At 38.1% G+C, this 24254-nt stretch overlaps 2 protein-coding genes across 2 annotated transcripts in view; one reads left to right on the forward strand and one right to left on the reverse strand.

The window, feature by feature from the left end:
* Window positions 1-4615, forward strand: part of LOC126853634 (disintegrin and metalloproteinase domain-containing protein 10) — a 108416-nt gene extending 103801 nt beyond the window's left edge. Inside the window, 1 exon segment of the mRNA XM_050599508.1 lies at window positions 2-4615. Within this exon segment, the coding sequence (XP_050455465.1) occupies window positions 2-45 (44 nt within the window). The 3' untranslated portion in view covers window positions 46-4615.
* A 62-nt stretch (window positions 4616-4677) lies between these two features.
* LOC126853631 (membrane-associated protein Hem) lies at window positions 4678-9208 on the reverse strand. The gene is made up of 2 exons (XM_050599503.1): window positions 9053-9208; window positions 4678-8969 (listed from the first exon to the last, which is right to left on the reverse strand). Exon 2 carries the CDS (start codon window positions 8837-8839, stop codon window positions 5471-5473), a length of 3369 nt encoding a protein of 1122 aa, XP_050455460.1. The 5' UTR covers window positions 8840-8969; window positions 9053-9208; the 3' UTR covers window positions 4678-5470.
* Window positions 9209-24254: the final 15046 nt, after the last annotated feature.

Raw genomic sequence — 24254 nt, forward strand, 5'->3', positions numbered from 1 at the left:
GGGAGGGGCGCAGCCTATGAGATGAGGCATCACAACAAGGTGTGACGATCCTAGGACGTCGTCACGGACTAGGACCACCAGTCGCGGCGTTGCATCACGGGTCATTGTGTGAAATGATTGCCAAAGCGAAGAGAATCGATCCATGTCACCTAAGGAGCGCGACGATGTCTCTTAACTGAGGTCGAAGCAATAATGACGAGATATGCAGCGCAATGATATCGCATGATGATCGAACAGATTGAGAGGTCCGACGATACGCGCTTTTACCTGAATTGCGTTAATTCACATACGTGCGAAAGTGCCGCACGTTATTTATAGATATGAAGAAAGTACGCGTCGGTGATCAAATTAATCTCTCATTTTGTATCGGTTTGGTAAATGTGATTTTCTGCAGAGACTAACGCTGCGAATGGCGACTCGGAAGATCAAATTGACGAAAGTTACGATAATAAAGTAACGGTGTCTATATCTGAAATCATGGATACTGAGAGTTTTATATATGTAATCTTTTTTATGTAGCATCAATATACGTGGGTCTTTCGCGTCGCCATTCAAAGAACTCGTCGCATGATCAAATTTTAGAACGCTTCGGAGAGCCTTCGCCAATGTGAAGGTGATATTGTTATATGATCAAAGTAATTTAAATCGATGCAACTTGTGATTCATTTATCGTTTTAGCGATCGACGTTATATTCGCATAGCGACGAACGCGACAGTGTTAAAACGCGTCGCATTTTTAAACATTACAAGCATTTAAGGCCAAGATTGTATGGTCTTTGTGTGACGGCGTCCTTCACGAGATGTCGATACTCGTACATGTCGCTCTCGAAAGTTAAATTAAGAGATCTTTATGATCTCGATTTGTTTGTTAGAGATTAGGTACAAGTTTAGCGGGGAATTGGCAATAAGACAATACGTCCTTTGATATAAGTGGCATATATATACATATATAAATGAGTTTTCCAAAGGCAATGTTTTATTCGTATTTCGCTTATAATGATAAGTATAACGAGCCAAAAATTGTTTTTTATTCGAACAGAAATTTTATCGTGGAACGATGAAATGGATTTAATCTAATTTTAAAGTTTGATAAGCAGGCAACATCACAATGTTATCTGGTCACGAGAAAACTAAAGCTATTATATAAAATTTTATTCTATGTATTTTTATTATATCCACAATTTTAAAGACTCTAAACAGTTTCATATTATAAATAAACTTTCTGGAGCGAAATGGCATCTTACCATTACCAAACCATCGCAGGTCATTCACATGATCTCTGTACCATTATAGTATAATAATTAACGATGTGTATTATTCTTATACTAATTTGTATTAGCCAATTGGAATGAATGAAGCTATGCAAGGTCATGAAGGAGATATAAGAGCAGCAACACAAAATAATGCGTTTCTAGCGAGATATTCCATTAACTCTTATATATATGAACAAAAATGATATTGATTATTATTAGGCTATGCTATAATTATTACTATTATTATTAATTAGTTATATCTTGCAGATGATAATTTATCTCCGCCTATTGCGAATGTTATAAGTTATATTTAATTAAAGACGAGTTTTTTAATGTATGTATTAAGTCGGGGGCTGCACCGTAAACGCGCGATTATGCGTATAGCGGACCAAAGACTAGCCCTTTTATCGAAACGCGCAGACGTGTTATATTATATAATATATTATATATACATAGGCTCTCACACGTACACAGCTGCATACTCGTAAACGAGAAACACGAGATCAGTTCTCATTCTCGAAGTGAATCGTATCTGGTGCTGTTGAACTGCTTGTCGATACGATTAATGCACTCCCCTCTTCTCCAAAATGCCAAATCTGACAATGAAACGACTGAATTCTTTTTCATTCATCTCTTATCGATGCCTATTTAATGCAAATGTGTCCGAATCCTGTTTAGATTACATTATCAATTTATAGTAAATAATATCGAATACATGTTATTATATGCATAAAGCACATTCAAGTTACCGATAACAAATCAGAGAAAAATTGAACATGTGCTACTTAGAAATCAGATTTATCTTTTTTATCTAGTCTCAGTTTTCATGATTGTTATGTGTATTTCTTTTACAGATCATACTTTTAGTTCTATATTTGAACGAGCGCAATTTTCTTTTTCAATGTGAGATTATGAGAAAGAGATTAACTTCATGATTTTTCATCAACTTTTTTACAATCATTGCATATATTAAATCATTTATATATAACAAAACATTTTAATATTTTAAAATACAGCGCAGATAAATAGTAATTATACAGTCATACATTTTTGTTATGTTATAGCCATAACAATATTATTTGGAAATTTTACATTGATTTTTACTTTTCAGTCATGTAGAAATTTGTAGAATATAAAAAACAGAAAGTTAATGATATTCTCAAATATCAATTGGTGTGATTAATATATATCTCTATGTCTATCCACAATTGAATCACAACTCTCTGCGTTGTAACTTTAAGACTGTGTTTTATCTAGGCGAAAAAGTAAATATAGGGATGCTGGATATAAAATGGGGGGAGAGGTGCCAGTAAAGACATTATAATACGAGTTTGCGGATCGTGTGAAAATGTACAATAGACGCAATGTGATTATTATGGTGGATCATATAGGAATCTTGCGAAAAAAGAAGTAAACGAAAAGAAAGACTAGAAAATGGGACGGAAAGTAAATGTTCTTCGGGCGTGTGAGAAGAAATATTGTGAGTGAGAGAACGTGATCGCGAGAAGTATGTATATCTGTATATAAATATATACCGCGCGATTATAAAATGACTATACAACAAATGGTAAAGCGAATACAAAAAATACTTGTTTTTATATCAGATCTGTATTATAGCGGAATATTATTCTGTATTTTGTAATCAGGACGGAAGCTTGGGATGACGAACGAGTGTCTGTACGTGCGTGTAATCGAGCCTTTAGGTTTTAAGCATAAGTTTCTTCAACATTTCTGTCTGACGATCTATCGTGGACCGGAGAAGTCGTACGGTCAAAGTTATTTAGAAGAAATTTTGAGATTTCTTGCATATAGGTGCAAAAAAATTCCGTTTGATCCCACTCGTAATCGCTCGTGATACCATTGAACGATTTTAGTCTGTTTCGATGCAAGCAACAATCCGTGATAATTCACGGATGTGATTTACTGCCAATGAACGTAACGAGGCATGATTCGATTAATTTTGATGCGTTGTGAATCGCATTAGAAATGTTTTTTGAAAATAAATGTTAGTTGTCTTTTTAATATACAATAACGATATTAATGAATATTTTAGACAATGCCATATAATGCCAGATAAAGGAAACTTTTTACATGTCCTTTTTTAAATTTTATTTTACGCAGAGACAGAGATTTTCTCGTGTATGTTAAAGAAAAAGCGCGAAACAATGTCGTTTGTAGAGTTATCGGGAATTTCTAAGCAATCACTTCGTTCCGAGCCACTGCCATTTGATGAGCAATCTCGAGGTAGTTAGAATTCGCTTTTGGAATGAATTGATATTTCTGATGCCAAACGACGATGCGTGAACTACTTTTGCTTCCATTTCACTGCCATTACTATTTCGAACGACTTAACGTTATGATCAAAAGGATCACAGTTACAAAGTTCGACATAATGAATATCGAGAAAGAAGACAGAATATCAATGCCTCGTTACATTTCGCTAAAAGCCTAAGAAACGGGCATGGAATGGGGTCAAAGCGTAGTTATCGTAGTTGACAATGAAGTCGCTTGTGCGTACGAGAGAGTATAAGATAAGAATAAATTTTCCTTCATTTGTTCCAGACCTCTAACTATATATACAGCTTAAGCTTATTCGTTTCCACGGCATCTGGATTAAGATGTGATTTTTTAATCCACGAGTGGTCATGAACTTTCTCATCTACGATTAATTGCATTAATGCAACATATATATCAAAAGTCACCATGTATGTCACGTCGATAACGATAATGAGAATGAACGAAATCTTTCAAGACCATTGAGATTTACGTATCTATCTTAATCCAGAGCTGCATTACTGTGACGCGATGCACACATACACTACTCTATCACTTGTACATAATGTTAGAGAGGAAAGAACAAAAAAAAAGAACAAATCGAGATTATATTTTTTCTATCGATCCAAAAACGTGGTGACCTATCAATATTGTGCATCCAGGATTATTTAAGCGTAACTCGTGTGTCTTTTGTATCGATCATTTTGCGAATGATGAATCTTTTTTGAGAAGAGAATCATACTTTTTTTTTTTTATTCGAGAGCGTTACTTGGATATCACTGAACACAAAGTAACCCTTACGTTGAAGCCGTACTTTTGCTTTTAATCGGTGCAACTTTGAGTGATGTGTGTTCTTGAGGTGTATCTCTTTATTGTAAATTATTATAACTGAGCATGATACTGACCAATCGCGCCTGAACGTAGCTTCAGACTCTCTTTTCCCAAAATGTCTAGAATGCGGCGAGTGTTTTAAGGATATTATAAATAAAAGAATTATGATTGTGAATATCTCTTGTGTTACGTTAATGTGATTAAAAGAGACGAAAACAATGTAAAAAAAACTAAATAAAGCATACATTTTACATTTATCCACTGTGTGTGATTTTTGGAGCTAAGCGAACTGGATCTTAAAGATAAGTGATGAGCCATGTTTTATACACATAGTTTGTTTATTATATAAACTATTGTAAAAGTTACAATTGTACATTAAAAAGTCATAGTGGATAAGTGTGATGATACCTACTGTGTGATATATGAATATCGCGATCTTTAGTCTGAAGTCAATGGGAGCATACATCATTCATTCCCGTGAAATAGAAAAATTCCTTGACATAAATTATTACATAATATTTGACTGTGAAGTTTAAGATATGCAATTATATACTAACAAATATTTCGAACCAGACTTAAATTATAGAGAATACTGTACATTAAAAAAATGCATTATTTCGAATGTTAGGAAAGTTCGTGAGTCTCGACAAAATTGTATATCGATTAACTTTCCTTGATAAAGATTCTTTCAATACAAAGATATAATTCAGCTATATAAAAATGTTCGTGTAAACACAGATTTCAATTATACGGATCAAGAATAACACGCGATTTTTTGCAAGCAACGTAAAAAATCGCTAACATGTATTACGATATCACAAGCTTATGACATTTTGTTAAAATACCGCGAAGTATAATTCATTAATGTTATCAATCCTTGAATATTCGCACGTATTCACCACTATTCCGCATTTCCGATGACATAAGCTTGTACTTTTTCATCAACATTAGTCAGAAAACTAGCTCCATTCAGAAAATTATCGTTTGGCTAAATAGCAGCAAATTCTTTATGATTGCCTTCGATGGTACAAGTGTGTGGACGTAAAAAAGTGGCCCTGAGTGACGAGTTAGAAATGCAGCACCCTTTCTCCCTCGCAGCTTCGCCGTTAAGCTCACGGTTGTGAGTGCTCAAGCTTGTACACGTCGTGATATGCGTTGCGTATCAATGCATATGGAAAGCAGCTCTCCAATAAATCCATCGTTAAAAATGGAGATTCTTGTACTATTTGATCTAATAAAAGATAGACGGACTCTCTGTTTCGAGTTGCTTCCTTGTCCGCTTCTTGGCCTAATCTCAACAAACTGGACGAGGCCAGAGCGAGGAACTCCTTCATCCTATCTTCTATATCATTCTGCCCACAAATCGTGAACAGTGCTCCGAATATATTATTTATCGCGGTCGCCATACAATGTATGTTGTTGGAATGGCCCTCGAGCGACGCTCTATAAAAGGAATTGTCATTTCGTGCCAATTTCGGAATGGAAACCGCTACGAATACCATCAGCAGACAAACGAGCAAATGTTCATCCTCATCAACTTCCGCCTTTTGGTTTCTTAATGCGGTCGTCAAGGTGGGATCGACCTTGCAAGTCAAGCCTGCGGCTGATGTCATTTCGGAGACAACGCGCATGGGATCGCCGGATGGCAGGTGATGTCTAAAATCCAATATAGAGCTCAACAGGAATGGTATGCGTTCCTCCAGCACATCAACCAATGCCGACTGTGCTAATTGCCTGAAACTCAGAATCACGCCTATTATGGTAACTCGCTGAAGAACATTGTCTACGTGTTGCAACTTCTTGAACTGCTCTTTCATCACCTCTGGTTTGTCGAAATTAGTTCTCAGAGAGATCAGTACATCCTTATTACCCGCTACCAGCTTCTTCAACTGTTGCACCTGACTGGCGATGTGCCACATCAAGTTCTCGTTCAACATCTTCATACCATATGGTCCTATCAGTTCGGCCAACGCTCTCAATTCATTAATGTCAGAGAATTCCTCAGCATTAAATGGAATGGCACCTTCTACTGATAAGCTAACAAACGCCCGTTGATTCGCGGAATAACAAATATTGCCGGCGCTAACTCGTCTCAGCAGAACGTCTGAGTACCACTGCGTGTAGAGTGCAGCTATGGTTTTGTCGCCGTGACTATCCAGCTCCTGAGTTTGCTGAAGTAGAGCGTTGTTGAAGACACGTGTGATATCTATATGAACATAATTCTCGATAGTTTGAAGAACATTCATGTAGGATCTAACACTGACAAAAAGTTCAGATGGTTTGGCTATTTCGCTGGTATCTGGATTATACATGACCATTCCCACGAGCGCTCTAGCAAATCGCGACTCCAGATGTTGATGCAAATATTCTCTCGGTGCGAAAGTATATTCCCAGACATTGATAGTGGGACAATAATTGATGGCGTAACATAACTCCGTAAGGGCCATATGCAGTTTGTCCATCGTCGTTAATTCCTCCCGTGTCTTCCGATAGCTCTCTATTCCAGGTTTATGAATCTCGTACATATTCTTCTTATTTTTGTCCTTCTTTTTACGATTGACAACTTGTGAGATTAACAAAGCGCAATGTTTTGGTAGTAATTTATCGCTCATGTTACATTGCTCGTCGCAAATAGTTGTGATAATATTTTTAGCTTCTTTGGCCATCTCATCCAGGAACATATTGACGACGGAGAGGCTCCTCTCGCGAATGTGATGACGCTCCTCCGGACAAAGCTCATGAGTACAACTCTGGAAATGGCTGCATATGAGCGGGAAGGCGACAATGTATCGATTCTGAGCAGGAAACTCGAGACACATGTGGAATTGATCTTCAAATATCTTGCTGTAAAAACAGAAGATGGATAAATCCGACGTCTCGACTAGCATCTCGTCTAAATTGTCAACCATTTTTGTGTGGAAGATTACTGTATCCATGAAGGAAGCCAATTCTCTATTATCAGCTAGATTCATATTGCACTTCGCGATAGACATATAGGCCTGTAGCCTAATCCAATCCAGTCGGAAGGCACGGAAATCAAATAATTCATTGTCCTCAACTTGTTTTACAGTCAGACTAGCTATAGTTGAACACATGTCACTAAGAATAGCTCCTTCATCTTCAGGACAAACTGGAAGATTTTGTATCATTTGATGCAAAGCAGGTGCATCGAATCCCGAAAGAAATTGGACGTAATACCTTTGAAGCACCTGAGAGTATTTCTTTACTAATGCTCGTAGTTCTTCGCAATGGAAGAGCAATTCTGGCAATTGGCGGTCCACCAAATCCTCGCTACCTCGTCCTTTACCTTTGCCTTGAATAGGAGGATTGTCCCCATGTCTCAGTAGCCACAGTACCTCGTCTCTTGCATGAGAGAGTCCCATTAAGACTAGCAATGCCTTCGGTCCCAGAAGACCAGGTTGGTCGGTTAGAATTAAACCTAGTTCTTTCAGAGCAGTCCTTAAGAATTTTCTTCTTTCCCTATGCCTGTAACCAGCTTTTTGTACTGCTTGATTGTAACATTCCTTTACTTCTGAAACTCTTTTGCTATATCCTTTCATACCTTCGAAAAATGTTTGAATGTATTGATGTATATAAATCACCTCATCTCTAAATAATGCTAACACCCAACCAGATTCTAAAGCAGTGATCCACAATTTGCTTGGTTGTTCCTGATTTAAGAATGTATGACAAAGTGTAAATCCAAGAATCACCCATCTTTCTATTCTATCCAAACTCAATGTTTCGCATGACATAGTGTCGGTTGCTGCTGCCTTTAGTATCTGGCCAGGACTACCAACAAGACTCAATTTTTGATCAGCTCTCCATGTATCAGCAGACAAGTTTCTACCAGGATATACTGGCCACAATGAAGTCAGGGCATTTTTCAGCAATTTAGAATGCGGTATAAATTCTTCTGAAAGTTTTTTCAATGGAGCGTCATAATCCATAATCATTTGTCCTAAGCGAGGAAAACTGGGATCTGATTGACTGTGCACCATTTCATGGGCTGCATTGAACAACCCTAGCACCGCCTTACGATCTTCGACTCTTGATAGAAGGATCATCAAACTGATATAAATGACTACAAGATCTAAATACCCTTTGGTCAAGTCAAAATTAATTGTAATATCCATATGAACACCGCATGCATCCATAGTTGTCAAAAGCTCGCATACATTATCTTTAAAATCTAATAAATCCACAAATGTGTAGTAATACAATGACAAGGATTTGATGATCTCGTTACGAATGTTTGTAATAGTCTGTAATCCCTTTATATCGATGTTAGGAAACTTTCTGACGATCGCCTTGATGGAAGACTCCAACGCCTTATCGGATAGGAAGGCAGGCTTCGATTTCGCATCACCACACGCTTTTTTGATATTATAAATACGTGTTAACATACCGATACCTCTATCATTTAAAATAGTTAACTTTTCGGCCAGCTTTTGCTGGCTCGGCACGATAGGTCGAGCCATGACCACGTTGTTTAATTGTTCCTCACGCGATTGACATTACTTGTCAATTACTTGTTTAGTAGGTGACAGCGATTACTCGACCCCACCCCTGGAGAAGGTAATCTATTCCACCGGATGCGCCTCTGGTTTCCTGCAAGAAAAGATAGCGCTCGTTTCACACGTTCACAATTCACTTTTGACTTTTTATCTAACTTGTGACTTTCGTATACTCACCTGTCACCGTGATTACATATTGTACGCATAATAATCAACGCGTAATAATACACTAGGCCGAATCAACTCTGTATATTATGCTCCAGCACAGCACGTACTGTGTGAAGTATGCCGCTATCAGCGATGCAGTGCTACCAACGGCTACCAATGCCTGGGTTCAGCAAAGAAAGCGCTTAGGGCCAATTTCATTACCTTCGGTTAAGTTAACCGACGGTTAAAATCAGCAGAGTGGCAACAGAAAATAGAGGTGAATGAGAAGCATTCTTATCATTTCAGTTGCCACTCTGCCATCGGTTAATCTAACCGAAGGTGGTGAAATTGGCTCTTAGTTATCGTCTTGTCAACACTCGACGTTGATTTGTTGGTTGTACTGGTTCTAAGAGTAGGAGCCAATCACGTTGCTATTAAGCGATTTTCTGTGCTGAACGCGACCAATGGCGAATCGTAATGCGAGTGTAAGTGTAAGTGTTCGGGCAGATGCGACGACGACACTTCACTCGATTCAAAATCTCGGAACTCGCGCCATTCGCGGAGTAGTCGTTCGTCGTGCGCGATAAATTTTATTCATTCGCAGTGTGTATACGTGTATTCCTGTGTCGCAAATTGCTATTTTGGAGGATGGATTGGCTAATAAATCGGAGTCATTGTTGCAGACAATGTAAGTCGATCTTTATTTGCATAATTGCATATTCTACGGAAATGCTAAATCCAAATCTAGCAATACAAGAGCAACGCCTGCAATGTATCTTGGCATTCTTCTTTACCCGATATATATACTTATAACAAATATATCGGCGATGATTTTAGATCGGTAGGACTAATTGAAGTATTTTTCGTTTAAAGTTATGAAAGAGTAATTATTATGTCCGATTAAATTGCATAAAAGTATTAACGGTTCTTTAACACACACACACACACACACACACACACACACACACACACACACACACACACACACACACACACACACACACACACACACACACACACCCACACACACACACATACAAGGAGCTTTCAGCAATTGACTTCGTGATAGTTTGCAACTGTGTTTCAACAATATAATCACTGTATATATGAACTTTGCACAAGACAAGAGCAATTGTACAATATAAAGCATAGACAATTCATATTTGTATTTGGATTGGAATTATGCAAAATTAAATCTACATGCTATTTTCCGTAACGATAAAGCGTGTAATGTAAAGGTTTATTTTAGCGTTAGTTCCATCTACCAAAATAATATTACACTAGATTTTTTTACCACCAAAGGCAATTTATCGACAGATTTCCGACACGATCATCTCCAGTATATATGACGAATGGTTCTCTTTTTCAATTCTAAAATTTAGATGAAATAAAATAATTATTTTATTTTAATTTTGAACATTGGCATTTCCTTGAACATTTATATAAAGTAAATTTATGTAAAATATAGTAGCTTTAATTATTTTAAAGTATAGTAATTCGCTATCTTTTTAAAATGAATAAAATAGAGAGAGAAAGGTAATAAAAATTGAAAAGAATATATTTTTTTATATACACTATTTTATAACAAATAATATCTAAACGATATGAGAGAGACAAACATATATATGTAGAATTCAATATTATGTGTCGGCATAAAATAATATTTACTTTAATAATAAAATTTTAAAAAGGATAAATTCACGTAATGAAAATATTTATTATGTTGCGGATATTATTAAAAACAACGAGAAAAATTGTTTGTTTACATAAACTTATATTGTGTACAACGAGAGCATAAAAATAATACAACATGTTATGTTACTACATAATTTCTGAAAATCTAAAGTTAAAAACCACTTCTTTTTACTCTATACTTTGCGAAATGATTGATAGTCCCGTCTAGTGTACATAACTTGGTATTTGCAGACGATATATCATTCGCGTTCGCGGTATAGTATAGAATACTTCGCAGATAGTGCAGTTGGCGAGCGAGTAACTCGGGACTGATATCCGTCATACGTCAGGGAAATGGCGCAAAAAAAAAGTCAGACAAAAAAGCTTCCAATATCCGGATATATGATAATGGATATAATCCTTCGATATCTTATCTTTTATGAGTGTTATTCGTTTATGAGCGCTTTTGGATACCGTTCAATTCTCATCTCTCGTCCTTTTTTCTGCGTTCGCAGCGGCGACGGCGACGGCGGCGGCAGCCGAATTCTTCTCGTGGGTAGCATGAACGGGGCCCCTTCCCTTATTGGCTCGGTTTTACTACTTTCCCATTTTTCATTAGCACAATCAAACCGGCCGTACGCGGAGAAACAATGGCTTCTTGCCGGTCTTCGACGTGGGCGTTCCTCCGCGGAGAAAAAAGCGTATAGATTATCGACCGATAGAGATGGGCTTGGCCGCTGTGTTTGCCTTCTCGTTCGCTTTTCTCGGACGCGAATTGAAAGAAAGAGAGAGAGAGAGAGAGAGAGAGAGAGGGAGAGAGAAAGAAAAATACAGAAAGAAAGAGAGAGTGAGTGAGACAGAACAATTTGTAACTGGTCTCTTTCTCTCTCTTTCGGAATGTAGTGAGCGCGAATCGCTCTTGTTGACTGCGAATCCGTAATTGTTTCCTGCTCGGAGGAGGCCAGGTGGAATGACTAACGACCAATTTCCTTCGCCAGGCGAGTCATTCCCCGGTATGATCGATCCGATTATCGCTCGGCGTGTTCGTCCTCGCAATTTCGAGCCGCGTACATCACGGTACCCTCGGGTCTTCGCAAATCGCTCGTCCTAGCTCCACGACCATTCTCTCATATGCTCTTGAAAAAAATGTCCGCGCATAATCGCAAGATTTTATGGAGCTTTATAAGATAAATCAAGATTACATACTTCGAAGGTTTAATAAAGATCAAAATGTAGAAATGTAATTATTACATGATTTAATTTGCCGACTAATAGCAAATTGAACAAGGTTTTTTATTAGCACGATGTATGAAAGATGAGATTATTACTTTATTAAATATATATGTATCTTTTACTTTTAACAGAGAGGCATAAAAAATATATCAGATATTCTTCTCAAATATTTTTTTTTTTTCTTTTTTAATATATACGATGTGCACTTGAGTTTTGTATCATATAAGAAAGATTCTAGAATTATTCCATAATTATTTCCCTATAGAGAAAATAAGATCACAAGAGAATGTTCTACAGGAAATAAATATTAGAGGAATAGCTAATGATATGTATTAAAATTATACTAAAATATACGTTTGTCAAACTAGATTTCACAACGATGTAATCACGAAAATGTCCAACGATGACGTTTTCTAACAACGTATCTAGGATAACGTGGGAGGCAATCGGGGCGGCTTTAATTATCTCGCGGGCTCCTAACGTGCAATTAATTCCGAATGCGGTTTAGTTTAGCGAACGAAGAGCAAACAATGTATTATCTCCTAGGCCGTCTAAACGTAGATGGTTACCGCGGAATCGAGGCTGGAGGGAAGGATGGTTAGGAGGCAATGGGGATAGATTAGGCCACTTTACGCAAATAGCATGGATCCTGCAGATAGCGTATACTTCCCGCACGTACCCTTCTCCTCCAATCCCCCTCCCCCTCCCCCTCCCTCTCCATCCACCGCCTTGTTTACTTGTCTTTCCGCTACCTCTCGCACCCTTCGCGTTCTCCATCCTATCGCCTCCGCGAACGCGAGGTTAATGCTCTGTGAATTTGTGATTGTCTTTAATGTAAGCTCGCGGTTTCAGCGAAAGCATACTTGGCGGTTTTACAGTGCACAGTTCGATTTCACGACTCATCCTTAAGACGCGTAATTCGCGTCATTTTCGCGTGAATAGTTCTTCATCTCGGCTGTAATCAATGACGTAATTGAAATTTGATCAAAATTGGAAGAAAATAACGCCTCGGCTTTTTTCGCGAATGAGTTACCAATAAAAAAAGCATCAGTGCTGCGCCGAGATTCATAATGACGCTCGCGTTTCAAATGCGGAATACCGAGTTTTTATTGCAACTTGACCGCTTGCTACGATCATTAAAAAGTTTATTCATATGATAGCGGAGATCGGAGATCTTTTCGCGAGATTTTGTACATGTAAAAATTCGATATGTGAGAATGAGTTGTTTTTATTCAAAACGAGACGAGCATACGAAGGATAATTGCGGTGGACGGAAACTATAGATGTAATTAATTTTGTCAATGTATCACAAATCAATAGCGCGTACATATATATTGGATACTATTGATGCATATACATGTATTTGTATATTAAATGCTATTATGTATCATACGCAAGCGATCTATATTAATATATATATATATATATATATATATATATATATATATATATATATATATATATATAGTAATAGATTGCGATTGCTACATCAAGATTGAAAGCACGTTTCGCGTTGATTAATATTTAAATATATTAATATATATATATGTTGAAAATATCAAAATATATTTTTATCTGTATATTAATTGTAATATTATCAAAAATTAATAATCATTATCAATAATCTGGAGAAATTTATATATAGAATTTGTTTGTAATTAACAAAAGTAAATGTCTGATTGAAAATTGAAAAATTATAGATCTAATTTATTTGTTTAATTAATCAATTTATTTTATTTATGCAAAAATTATATTTAATTACTTTATAATTATAAATATTGCACATTTATGATTACAATTAGATTGTTTTTTATAGAACCTTTATTAAAATTTAAAGTTTTTTTTTTTTTATAACTATTTTAATAATTTTGAAATGTCTATGTACATTATAAAGCGCTGACATTTAACATTATGATACATAAATTGTCTTGCAAAATTTTATTTTTATATATAATATATTTAATATCAGAATTTTTGAATACAAGTATTACAATTTTCTTAGTTTTTATTCTTTAAGCTCATTTCTTATCATTTTATTTAATTGTTTTGCTTTTATCAATTTAAAAACTTATATTTAACATAAATAAAACATGCGTGTGTGTGTGTGTATGCAAAATAATAGACTCAAAATACAAAACTGTTAAAGAAGAATAGGCAAAATGCACTAGCGGATTCAAAATAAGAACATAAGTAGAGAACATGTCCACTAAACTCACTAAAGAGAGAGAGAGATAGAGATAGAATGAGAGAAAGGGAGAGTAAGGGGAAGAGGGGGGGGGGGGAGGGAGGGGAGGGAGAGGGGAAAAAGGATGAAAGGAGATGGGGTGAGTAGTTCGCGCGAAGCGAATGACTGTGATTCGTCCAATTATCGGTTGGCACCAAAAGTGCTGGGTCTGGCTCGCCTGCCAAATGGGAAATAGCCGGCGAACTGCAGAGGCAAGCTATAGCCATAGCTATGGACCTACGGACTCTGCGCGCAAACTGTATGGATCCCCCTTCTCTCGTCCCTTTATCTCTTTTGCTTTCTCTCTCTCTCTCTCTCCGATCCTACCTTCGATATAATATAGACTTCCATGGTACGGAAGCTACCGGACGATGTAAACGGCAATCGCCGAAAGATAATTTCACCCCGTAGGATTCGACGATTTTCTGTCGGGATGACTTCGTGAGAGACCTCGTGCGTTCGCAAACGGAAACCCGAAGGAATTGTAAAAATCCAATTGGAATTAGGACATCGCGCGACGAGCGCTATCGGTTTCGCAAATTGCGTTTGAATATTCGTGTAACGCGGCGGAATAGCGGTTACTAAAAAAAAAAAAAATCGGGAAGTCATATCGATAATCGATATATGAAGCTAATCAATTTTGGCTGACTCGATATTACCACTAGTATTCGGAGCAACGTGAATAGATGATGGCGCATAGCTGGTGTGTCATTCGTAAAAAAAAAAATCACGCTTCGTGGATTATAACGATACTAAAAATAGGACGGTTAATGTTTTATGTGGATGAGCACTCTCCCGGTAAAAATTGATCTGACAGTTTTGCCGAGTGAGGGAAGGTAATCGGGGTTTTAATTTCAGACTTAATTATTCATAAGTTAAACCACATACAACCGACATTTTTCACCTATTTGAAATACATAATTCGGGAAAGCGGCGCTTTAAATTTTAAATATTGTCAAGTTAAAACCGCCCGTTTTACCATTTTAATTCTGTATTCATAATATAACGTCATATAACGTATGTCATATCGACCTCGTCGCATTAATATTCAACGGATATCGTAGAAAATACAGCTGTAGGAGGTAGAGCGACGGTTATCGATATACCGTATTTGCAAAATCGCGAGGCGTCAAATTTTACCGGTCAATCGTTTCGTTCCTTCTTTCGTTGCACGTTCACGCTCGGTCTTAACGCTCTCCGAGACTGGTAAATGACGGTCATTAACGAGGGCTAAAGTGCTGACGCGTCGAGACTAAGCCCAACCTTTGACCCACAATTTACTCCCCCCGTCCAGTTTCTCTCCACCCTTCGAGATCGATGCGTCGATTTCCGATGTCCCGTTCCGCCGTCGTAAAGTTGGATAGAATCTTGCCGAGGATTCTGCGCGGCGAGCCACGGTCAAAGGGACCTCGATCGCATAATATATCTCCATCCTCGGGATAAGTACCCGTTTTATCAACCTCACATATCTCACTCTTCATATCCTATACAAAAACAGTTAATATATCGGGGATGGCGGGGCTGCCGTTGTGCCTGACATTAACGAGAAAGAGAGAGAAATTGAGAAGAAAAAAAAAAAAAAGAATAGAAAAAATTGTATCGAGCGGAAAGTATTTACGAGCTTATGCTAATATTGAGATATCTGGCGTAGCAATATCGGCGATATATTTCAAGCGTAAATCATTCTTCGATATCGCTCTTCTTTATGTTAATCCATCAATTTAACCCAATAAATATATCACAGTTTGATTTTTCGAATATTCTAGATTATCACGATTTCGCGCATTGCTTTTTTTATATCGATTCGTGACCTATTTCAAGATCCATTGTTGCGAACATCTTCGAGAATGTGCGATATCACTATTGTATATATTCAAAATTTCAGAAATGGAACTACGAGATTAAATGAGATTAAGAATTGACAGACCCAGATTTTTGAAGAAGATTCGACATAGTAACTTACAACGAGCACATATAGCTGCGTTTTCCGTAATAAGCGTATTCATAAGTAAAATCCTTCATAAATAAATCCCTTTATGTATGTGTGTGTATAATTACGTATTCCGTTACATACGTGAGCGCAACAGGATGAGTTCGTTAGAATTTCATATGCTTCGAAAGATTTCCCGGGATTATGCGCGAATTCGATGTTCGCGAGGCGGAGTTGTGTTAGTGCGCCCACCGGATCTCAGCGTCGAGAACGCGCACACGCACGTGGAGGGAAATTACTCTCTGAATTATAAATACCGACAAGGCGGATTAAGGAAAACGGATTATACGGTCGCTACGTAGTCGCGCGATTCTTCACCTTGCGCAATCTTTCATTTCGTTGTCGCGTGACTGAACATGATTATAGTCCTGAATGAACGATGCGCGAGTATTTTCCGGCCTCATACGCAGATCCAAGTCTATATAATTTTACTTTTGCGTACGTAATGGGTCTTTAAACGCGCGCGCATATACACAATGAATCCTTTTATTTACAAAACACATTGCGACAAAAAATTCTTTCCTACGAAGACGGGAGAAGGAGAACCTTTCGCGCATGGGAAGGAGAGGGAAAGAGGGCTTCTGTAAACGCGTCCGATATGATCCGCGCGCAGTGCAAAACGTTCGCCAGTCTTGTACAGATACTGGAAATGGTAATTGGTGAGGTAGGTATGCGGATACGCGCCACATGTATTCTGGACAGTGATGGAGGGGGGGGAGGGAGGGGGAGAGAAGGGGACGAGTGAGCCGTACTAATATACTCGCACGTGTTAGTGATCGTGTCCCCAGGATTTGATTGTCCGTGTTGCCTGGAGAATTATCGAGCCCGTTGGATTCCGCTGCGGCATTTTGCAAGCGGAAGTGCGCGCGCTACGATTCAGAAACATTGTCGGACTAGCAGGATGCGCCATGTGTGGATTGCCTCCCACAGTTGCCAAGTTACATACGCGTTAACTATAAAAGGAGAGTGTACACATGGTTAGCATATGACGGGCAGTGGCTATGATTGCAGAGTTGTTATTCGTTATATATCCCGTCCTGTTATTTAAAAAGAGAAACATTCGATGTTGCGGACAAAGTATTTGATGACAAAATATTTTGCGATAATTTTAAATTATAATATTTGTTTGCGTCTTTTTTAACCTTATGGCGTAATTTCAAGATTAAATTTCTAAACCATATTTAATTTTCTTATTTAATTTAAATAAAAATATTAACTACTAAGTCACTATTATTTACATTTTATTACACAGTTATTAAATTGCACGAATGTTTAATGAAAATATAATTAGCATTTTAAATTATGTGAGCAAAAAAGAGTTGTGTAGGATATACTTTTTTTCTGAAAAATTTAAAGGTCTTTTTGACATTTTAATATTTTTGTTTTAAATTTAATACACACTATAGAAACTAAATAATAAATAAGATGAAACGTATACGCCTAATTTATTACATTGTTATGTGTCATGGCACAGTAATTTATGTATATATCTGTCAAAAATTATGATGTTTATAACAATTTGCGATAAAATAAATAAGTAATTAACTATAATACGCATTTAATCGTGTCTAAATACAAAATCAGAAGATAAAAGCTTGTTCGCGCAAAACTCTGCAAACAACGTAAATTCGTAGCGGTTTTCTTAACTGATCTGACAAGCAGTTAGTGAAACGTCGTCGATCATAACGGCGCCGTTTCTCGCATTAAAGCGCACTGCCCATATTAAGAATCGTATTCGGTTTTACAAATGGCGTTCGCGATCGTCCCACGCGACCTGTTTTGCTAGTAAAAATATTTTTAAGGAAATGAAATTAATATAAAAGACGGATTGTAATGGGAGGCACTATAAAACACCCATCCTTCGCTTACATGCACGATGCAGCACACGTCTCTCGACGGCCGGAGTTGCTAGGTGGAATATCGCTTGTTGCCGTGTCGGACGTGTTCACGATATCACTTTCATAAATGTACATGCATGGAACTTTGTACCCGCGAGCAGATTGCGATCTAATACGAAACTTTTCTCGTTAATCTTAAAGGGTAAGTTAATTTTCCGCCTATAAAGCCCGTGCGCCTTTCGTTGATGAGAGCATGTTGATATTTATTTTTTACATTCAAGCATATTTATAAAAAAAATTTACAAAATTTTTCGAACATTTCCAGAAAATTATTCGAACATTTCCAGTCATAAGTAAGACAAAGATATACATTTATTCGGATTAAAATTACTGCTTAAAGATTCTGTATCGAATTTATGTTTATATGAATTTTTTTTTTTTTAATTTACTTGAGAAGAATATACTTTAATAATTTAAAAAATTTCTTCTCAGACACCTAGTTTTTATTCTACTTATTATTTAATAAAAATACACGCAATAATTGTCATTATATAGACAATAAACTCTTTTACAAGAAATCGTACAGATCCCGAAAAGGTTGAAAGATTTCAAGGATTCTATGCGAAAGTACAAAGGACTGATAATGGGATCGAGAGAGGAGTCGAGTGAAAATTCCCTAAATTACTGTCTTTACGCTATTCTCTCTTATAGCATCGCCCAAAACGGAGAAATAGACACGTGTGCGCGCATATGGTCGTTCGTAGCACGTGGCCAGTAGTTGTATTCGAAGGTATGTGAGTGTCGATCACGTATTTATAAGCTTTCTCTACGCCGTCTGACTTTAAATTAAGTTTTGTACCTCGAGACGCGCTCCGGTTTAATTCTATGACGCATGAATACTTCAACGATGCGTCCTCATTGGGTGGCTGGCGGAGGTTTAGTCGCGGGCTTCTTTCTCGCCGGCTATGACCGTGGATAGAATAACGAAAACGAAAAGGGGAGAGCTCAATTCACATTTGAATGAGGGCGCGGTATTTTTACGGAATTCGCTGTGCATTCTGCACGGAACGAAATTAATATCCCTTCCCAACTGTCTTAAATTAAGAAGATTTCCTTCAAGATTGATAGGAAACCATAAATATTTTCCTTCGTAAAAATCCTTGATATCATTTCACCAGAAAATTCAATTTTTTATTCTTAGATTTTGAAATTATAATGATATATAAAAATGATATACAATATAAAATACATGTACAAATCAAGAATATAATATTAATATTAATATTAATTATAAACAAGTATAAATAATATAATATTATAATATATTATAATATTATAATATTTATAATTATATATATATATATATATTTATTAATTATATTAATATCTTATACATTTGTATATCAATATTAATATCATATACAATATATGCAAAAGACGAATAAGTTTTAATTAATATAATGACCAGTTTAACTTTATCGCTTGGCTGTATCTATCACGCAAATAGATTTTCTCGTCGATTTACTGCATGTGGCGTGCGTTCAATTACAACGATAGTGACATCGATACTGTCGTGACATCGATGTATTCGCAATAACATGCCAAGATATACAGATTTGGTTTCCGAAATTGTTGAATATACAATACATTTAGCGTTGAATATACAATATATTCCTTGCGGTTGAAATCCTATGCGAAGGGAAAGTGAGCTATTGCGATGCTAGCGAGCATGTAATTATTTCGACCAAGTACTTGGAATAATTAATGTAATTTCTACCTTTACTGCGAGCGGATACTTAATGGAATTATAATCATCAATTAATCATTACCCTACTAATGCTGCGATCAATAACTACGGTGGCCGTTCGCGCGTCCGTCGCGCGGTCGCGTTCACGCAAAATTAATCTCCGAAGAGCGCTATCGTTGGAATCGGCGTGATATTACACGCGTGTTGCCATAAATTGTCAGCGGTTTGTAATAAATCACCAGTTAATTAAAACTCATGTTAAATAATCTCGCGGTCATATCGATTATTAATCGGTGAGCAAACGCGACGTTCGCGACGTTCAAAATCGACCGACGTTGATTTCGATGATTTCAATAACTTCTACAAACACAATCGGAGTTATGTGCATCGCGAAATCGCGCGCGAATTTCCTCGACGGCTCTTTTCGACGAGAGCGAAATTATCTTCGCGGTCTTTCTCGAAGAGCACGGAATTGACTGAGTAAATTCGTCGGGGAAGGCAATGGCCGCGGAGGAGAGCGCGAGATTCACGCGGGGGTGGCGGCATCGGGTTCTACGAATGATGTATTGAAAGTAACTGCGGCCAATAAAAATCAAGCGCTTTCTCTGGCTCGCGTGATTTGTGGTCGATAAATCAAAGGGACCGCACTTCTTACGCGTGCCGTTCAGACGGAAACGCGCGGAAGCGCACATTCGGGATGCGCTTGCGGGATTCTTATTCTTAACTCGGACGTAAAGCGTGCGCGAAACTTGCTGTTTACAATATATACATCTTAGCTCGGTTTCCGGGTTATACATACTCTCTGTTTTAATTTTTTATCTCTTTAGCTTAAATGTCTGAAATATCACAATCACATGTGACATTATTATATTTTCCTATTATATCGAAGAAAATATTTTTTATAGCTTTCTCATTGAAACTATTGATAATTACATATTTATGAAATTATTCAGATATCACTTTTTTATTGTTAAAAATCTGAAGCAATTGATCCGGGAATCTTTTGAGATAGATAAATGTTTTAGCACTTGGGATTAATTAAATTAATTATTTGACATATATATATATTCAATGTTAGAAAGTCAGGGTATTATCCAAATCCGATACACGAATAGGAAGAGCGTTCATCATTCCTGGCAGAGTACGCGAAGGATGTGCCGAGGATCGTGTTCGCGAACTCCGCAATCGAGGTGTCTCCTCGCGTTGCAACGACGACGTCGTCGCGCGAGTCCCCGTCTGGCAGCGCGCGGCGCGATGAATCATTTGATTACCGGAAAACTTATGATTTCTACTCTCAGCGGAAGGCAATTTACAAGATTGGTGACCCGGCGCTATAATGCGATAGCGTCGCTACCGCTTCGGGGGAAAGCGGCGGCTGGGTATATGGCCGAACCTCGTGGACGGGAAAAGAGCGCGGGTGAGAAAAAGAGAGGAAACTCTCTGAGCGCGCGTGCGAGAAAGTGCGGCGCGACGTGGGAGGCGGGGAGGGAGGAGGGGGTTGAGAGGGACTCGGGGAGCGAGATGGGGCGACCGGAGGGTGCCTCGCCTCGCGCTCGCTGTTTGTGTTTTTAATTTTCCCGGGCCGTTTTGTATGCAGATATCTAGCGTAATTTATCCAGGGGTGGCGAGGGGGAAACAGGAACGGCGTGTGACGGAAGAGTGTACGTGTGGCGAGTAGCCAGTCTCGACCGCGTGTACCGGCTGCCTGTGTCGACGAGGCTTTCACCACTGCAAAGTTGAAAACTTGATGGAATCTTCCGCCGCCGCGTCGCGTCGCCGCGATACAAGCGTTTTCAGCAGCTCGAATGATCGATGCGGGAAATTTGTAGCACGAGTAACTGATAATTCCTCTCTTTGTCCGAGACTTTTTAATCAGTATTTTTTTTATCTTTTCGTAACAATTATATCAAAAATATGTGCTTGTTTTTGTAAAATAATTATTACATGGAGTAAAAACCGTATCTGATGAAAAGAATGATATGTCTTATCGAAAATTGAATTAGTTTTTTTCTCTAGCAAAATGTAATTGGATATTGATCTTTATAATTTTTTAGTATTTTCAAACAATAAATTATTTAATTTTGCAGAATAATTTTTATTCGCGATAAAAGTATAGCTCTACCATTGTCGAGTCTTTTAAAAATTCTTTTTAAAACGATATTAAATCTTTGAGATCAACGTTTGTTTCAAATGAAATATCAATGTCACTTGATTTAGTGGAACTTTATTAAAATGTATATCGAATATCATATCATCGCGATGTTATTTTCGTTTATCGAAAAAAGAATTGAGAAATGAGACGATAGAAGTGCAAGTTAGCAGTTGAAAAAATAGCGCCATAAATATCAACGAAAATCAGATATTGGATAAGATTTTGAGAGGATTATTAGCAATCGTTTAACTAAAATCAACGCCAAAATAAGCAACTATTTTTTTGTCAAGTTTCAGTACTTATTATTGTTTCTATCTTTATACAGTTTTCTTAATAGCTAAATTTAGTTCTTTCCCGACGGTATAATCATATTTATATCATTCTGACGATTGACAAGCGGATTAGGATGCTATCAAAAATCATCCTAATTCGCAACGCCGAAGTGGCGAAGACATTTTGTCGATAAAGCTTTCATAAGTCGCTATGTAAAGAAATCTTTGTGTGAAGCTCATGGTTTCGGTCACAAATCAACAGTAACGGCGCGCGGCAGAATCGATATCCGGTACACAGTTTTGCCGTGCGATACTATAATTCCTTTGTAGAGGGAGAGAGAGACTGCGATCGTATTTCTCTAAGAGGGCAAACTCCTAATACCCACCTACAGACGGAATCGGTTCTCGCGCGCTCAAACAAGGACGACCGAGGCGGCTCGGAATGCTTTTTCTCCAGATTGGCGAAGACACCGGCACGCACCGCTATTGGCCGAAGACGCTCTCTAAGAGCAAGAACTTAATTATCTGCGAAACAATAGTCGGCGAATTATGATTATTACCCTCCGAGACGGTCTTGCGAGTGAACGAGCGTGCCAGCAACGGGGTCGGACTGGCGCGCTCTATATCCGCGGTGATAAAAGTTGCGAGAGCGTAAATAGGGGGATCTCGTTCCTTCGAGATCTCTCCACGAGTAAAATCGCTGAGCTTCTCCGCCGATGAGCCTCTCTTGTCTCTTGTCGATTCTCTTTTACCCGATGCAAGATATCATGTTTTAAGTCCAATCTTATATTCACTCTCAGCCAGCGTCCCGTTGCTAAAAATACATTTCTATTTTGGCGGATTCTAAATTATCTTTTACGTTGCCCGGTAAATATATCGAAATTTTAATATTTCGTTGTACTCCGTGAAATTAACATCGGAATTGATTTAAAATCCTAAAGATGAAAAGTAATTACTTCGAAAAAAAGTAAGCGTTAAAGAATATCGATTCTTTTGTAGTCTTTAGGAAGGACCGCAAGCAACTTAACTCAAGAAACTTATAGTCAACAAACAATTCGTATCGCGCGATCGTCGTCGAGCACTGTTTGCCAATCGTGAGGACGGCCTCGTCACGATAATAGGAACGACGATAATCGATATCGAATCCAGGATCTATCAGCCAGCCCAGCTGGATCCGGAATCAGGGAGCGCCGTATATCGTATGCTCCGCGCGACCTTATCTTAATCGGACGCTGCAGCAACTTTTAACGAGTTCGCCGTAATAGCAAGCCGCGGCGGGATAAGAAGAGACGCGAGACTTGTTTACGAAACCGCGCGACGTCAGATCCGCGCCGTCGATACGCCATCGTCGATGCAAATGAAATTCTGCGAAATTGGTTCCGAAGAGATTTTTCCGTTTAAAAGATCGTCGTATGGCATCGCTCGATCAGATCGGGACGGCATCCGATCAGCTGATCGCCGACCCGTGATGACGCTGCCTAAGAAATATATGATAATGGCAATGACAAGACGGATGGTCCATCGCGATTTCCGCGTTGCTCGTTCTCGCTGATTGGTCGTTGGCTTATGCGGTTGAAGCGAATCTTTCGGACGGATTCTCGCGGTTTTTCGTGGCATATCAACGGGCCGGCTCGTATTTCATTCCGGTTGCTTTGCCTCTGTTTTTCTGTTTGTTGACTGCGCCGTGCTCTCTTACCGAGCGTCGAGAAGCGATAATTCTCGAGAGAACTCAGAACTCGCGGAAGAAGAACCTTTCCTCGTCGAGAGGGCGAATTGATGAACGGAGGCGATCGACGGATCTCTCTCGAATTCCGCCGCGTTTGCGCAAATAGGATTATTTTTGTTTGCGGCGAAGAGTCTGATAGTCGCGTGATCGATGGAATCCCGTGGGATCTTTGCGGAGCACGCTGAGTTTTTAAACGTCGCATCATGAACGAACGTCAAGTCCTGCGAAATACATTGTTACACACATCGACAAAACTTTTGCACCACATTATTATCTTAAGTTCCTATACGGTGAAGGTAGACAGCACATCATCAATTTTCTCCGTTAGACAACTTTTCTGACAAGTTACTGAAGCTATTTGCTTCAGTATATCTCA

Source organism: Cataglyphis hispanica, chromosome 12 (assembly GCF_021464435.1).
Source record: "Cataglyphis hispanica isolate Lineage 1 chromosome 12, ULB_Chis1_1.0, whole genome shotgun sequence".
NCBI lineage: Eukaryota > Metazoa > Arthropoda > Insecta > Hymenoptera > Formicidae > Cataglyphis > Cataglyphis hispanica.

What these genes read in the sequence shown, in the direction of transcription:
- LOC126853631 (XM_050599503.1), bottom strand. Translation starts at nt 8,839, where the DNA reads ATGGCTCGACCTATCGTGCCGAGCCAGCAAAAGCTGGCCGAAAAGTTA.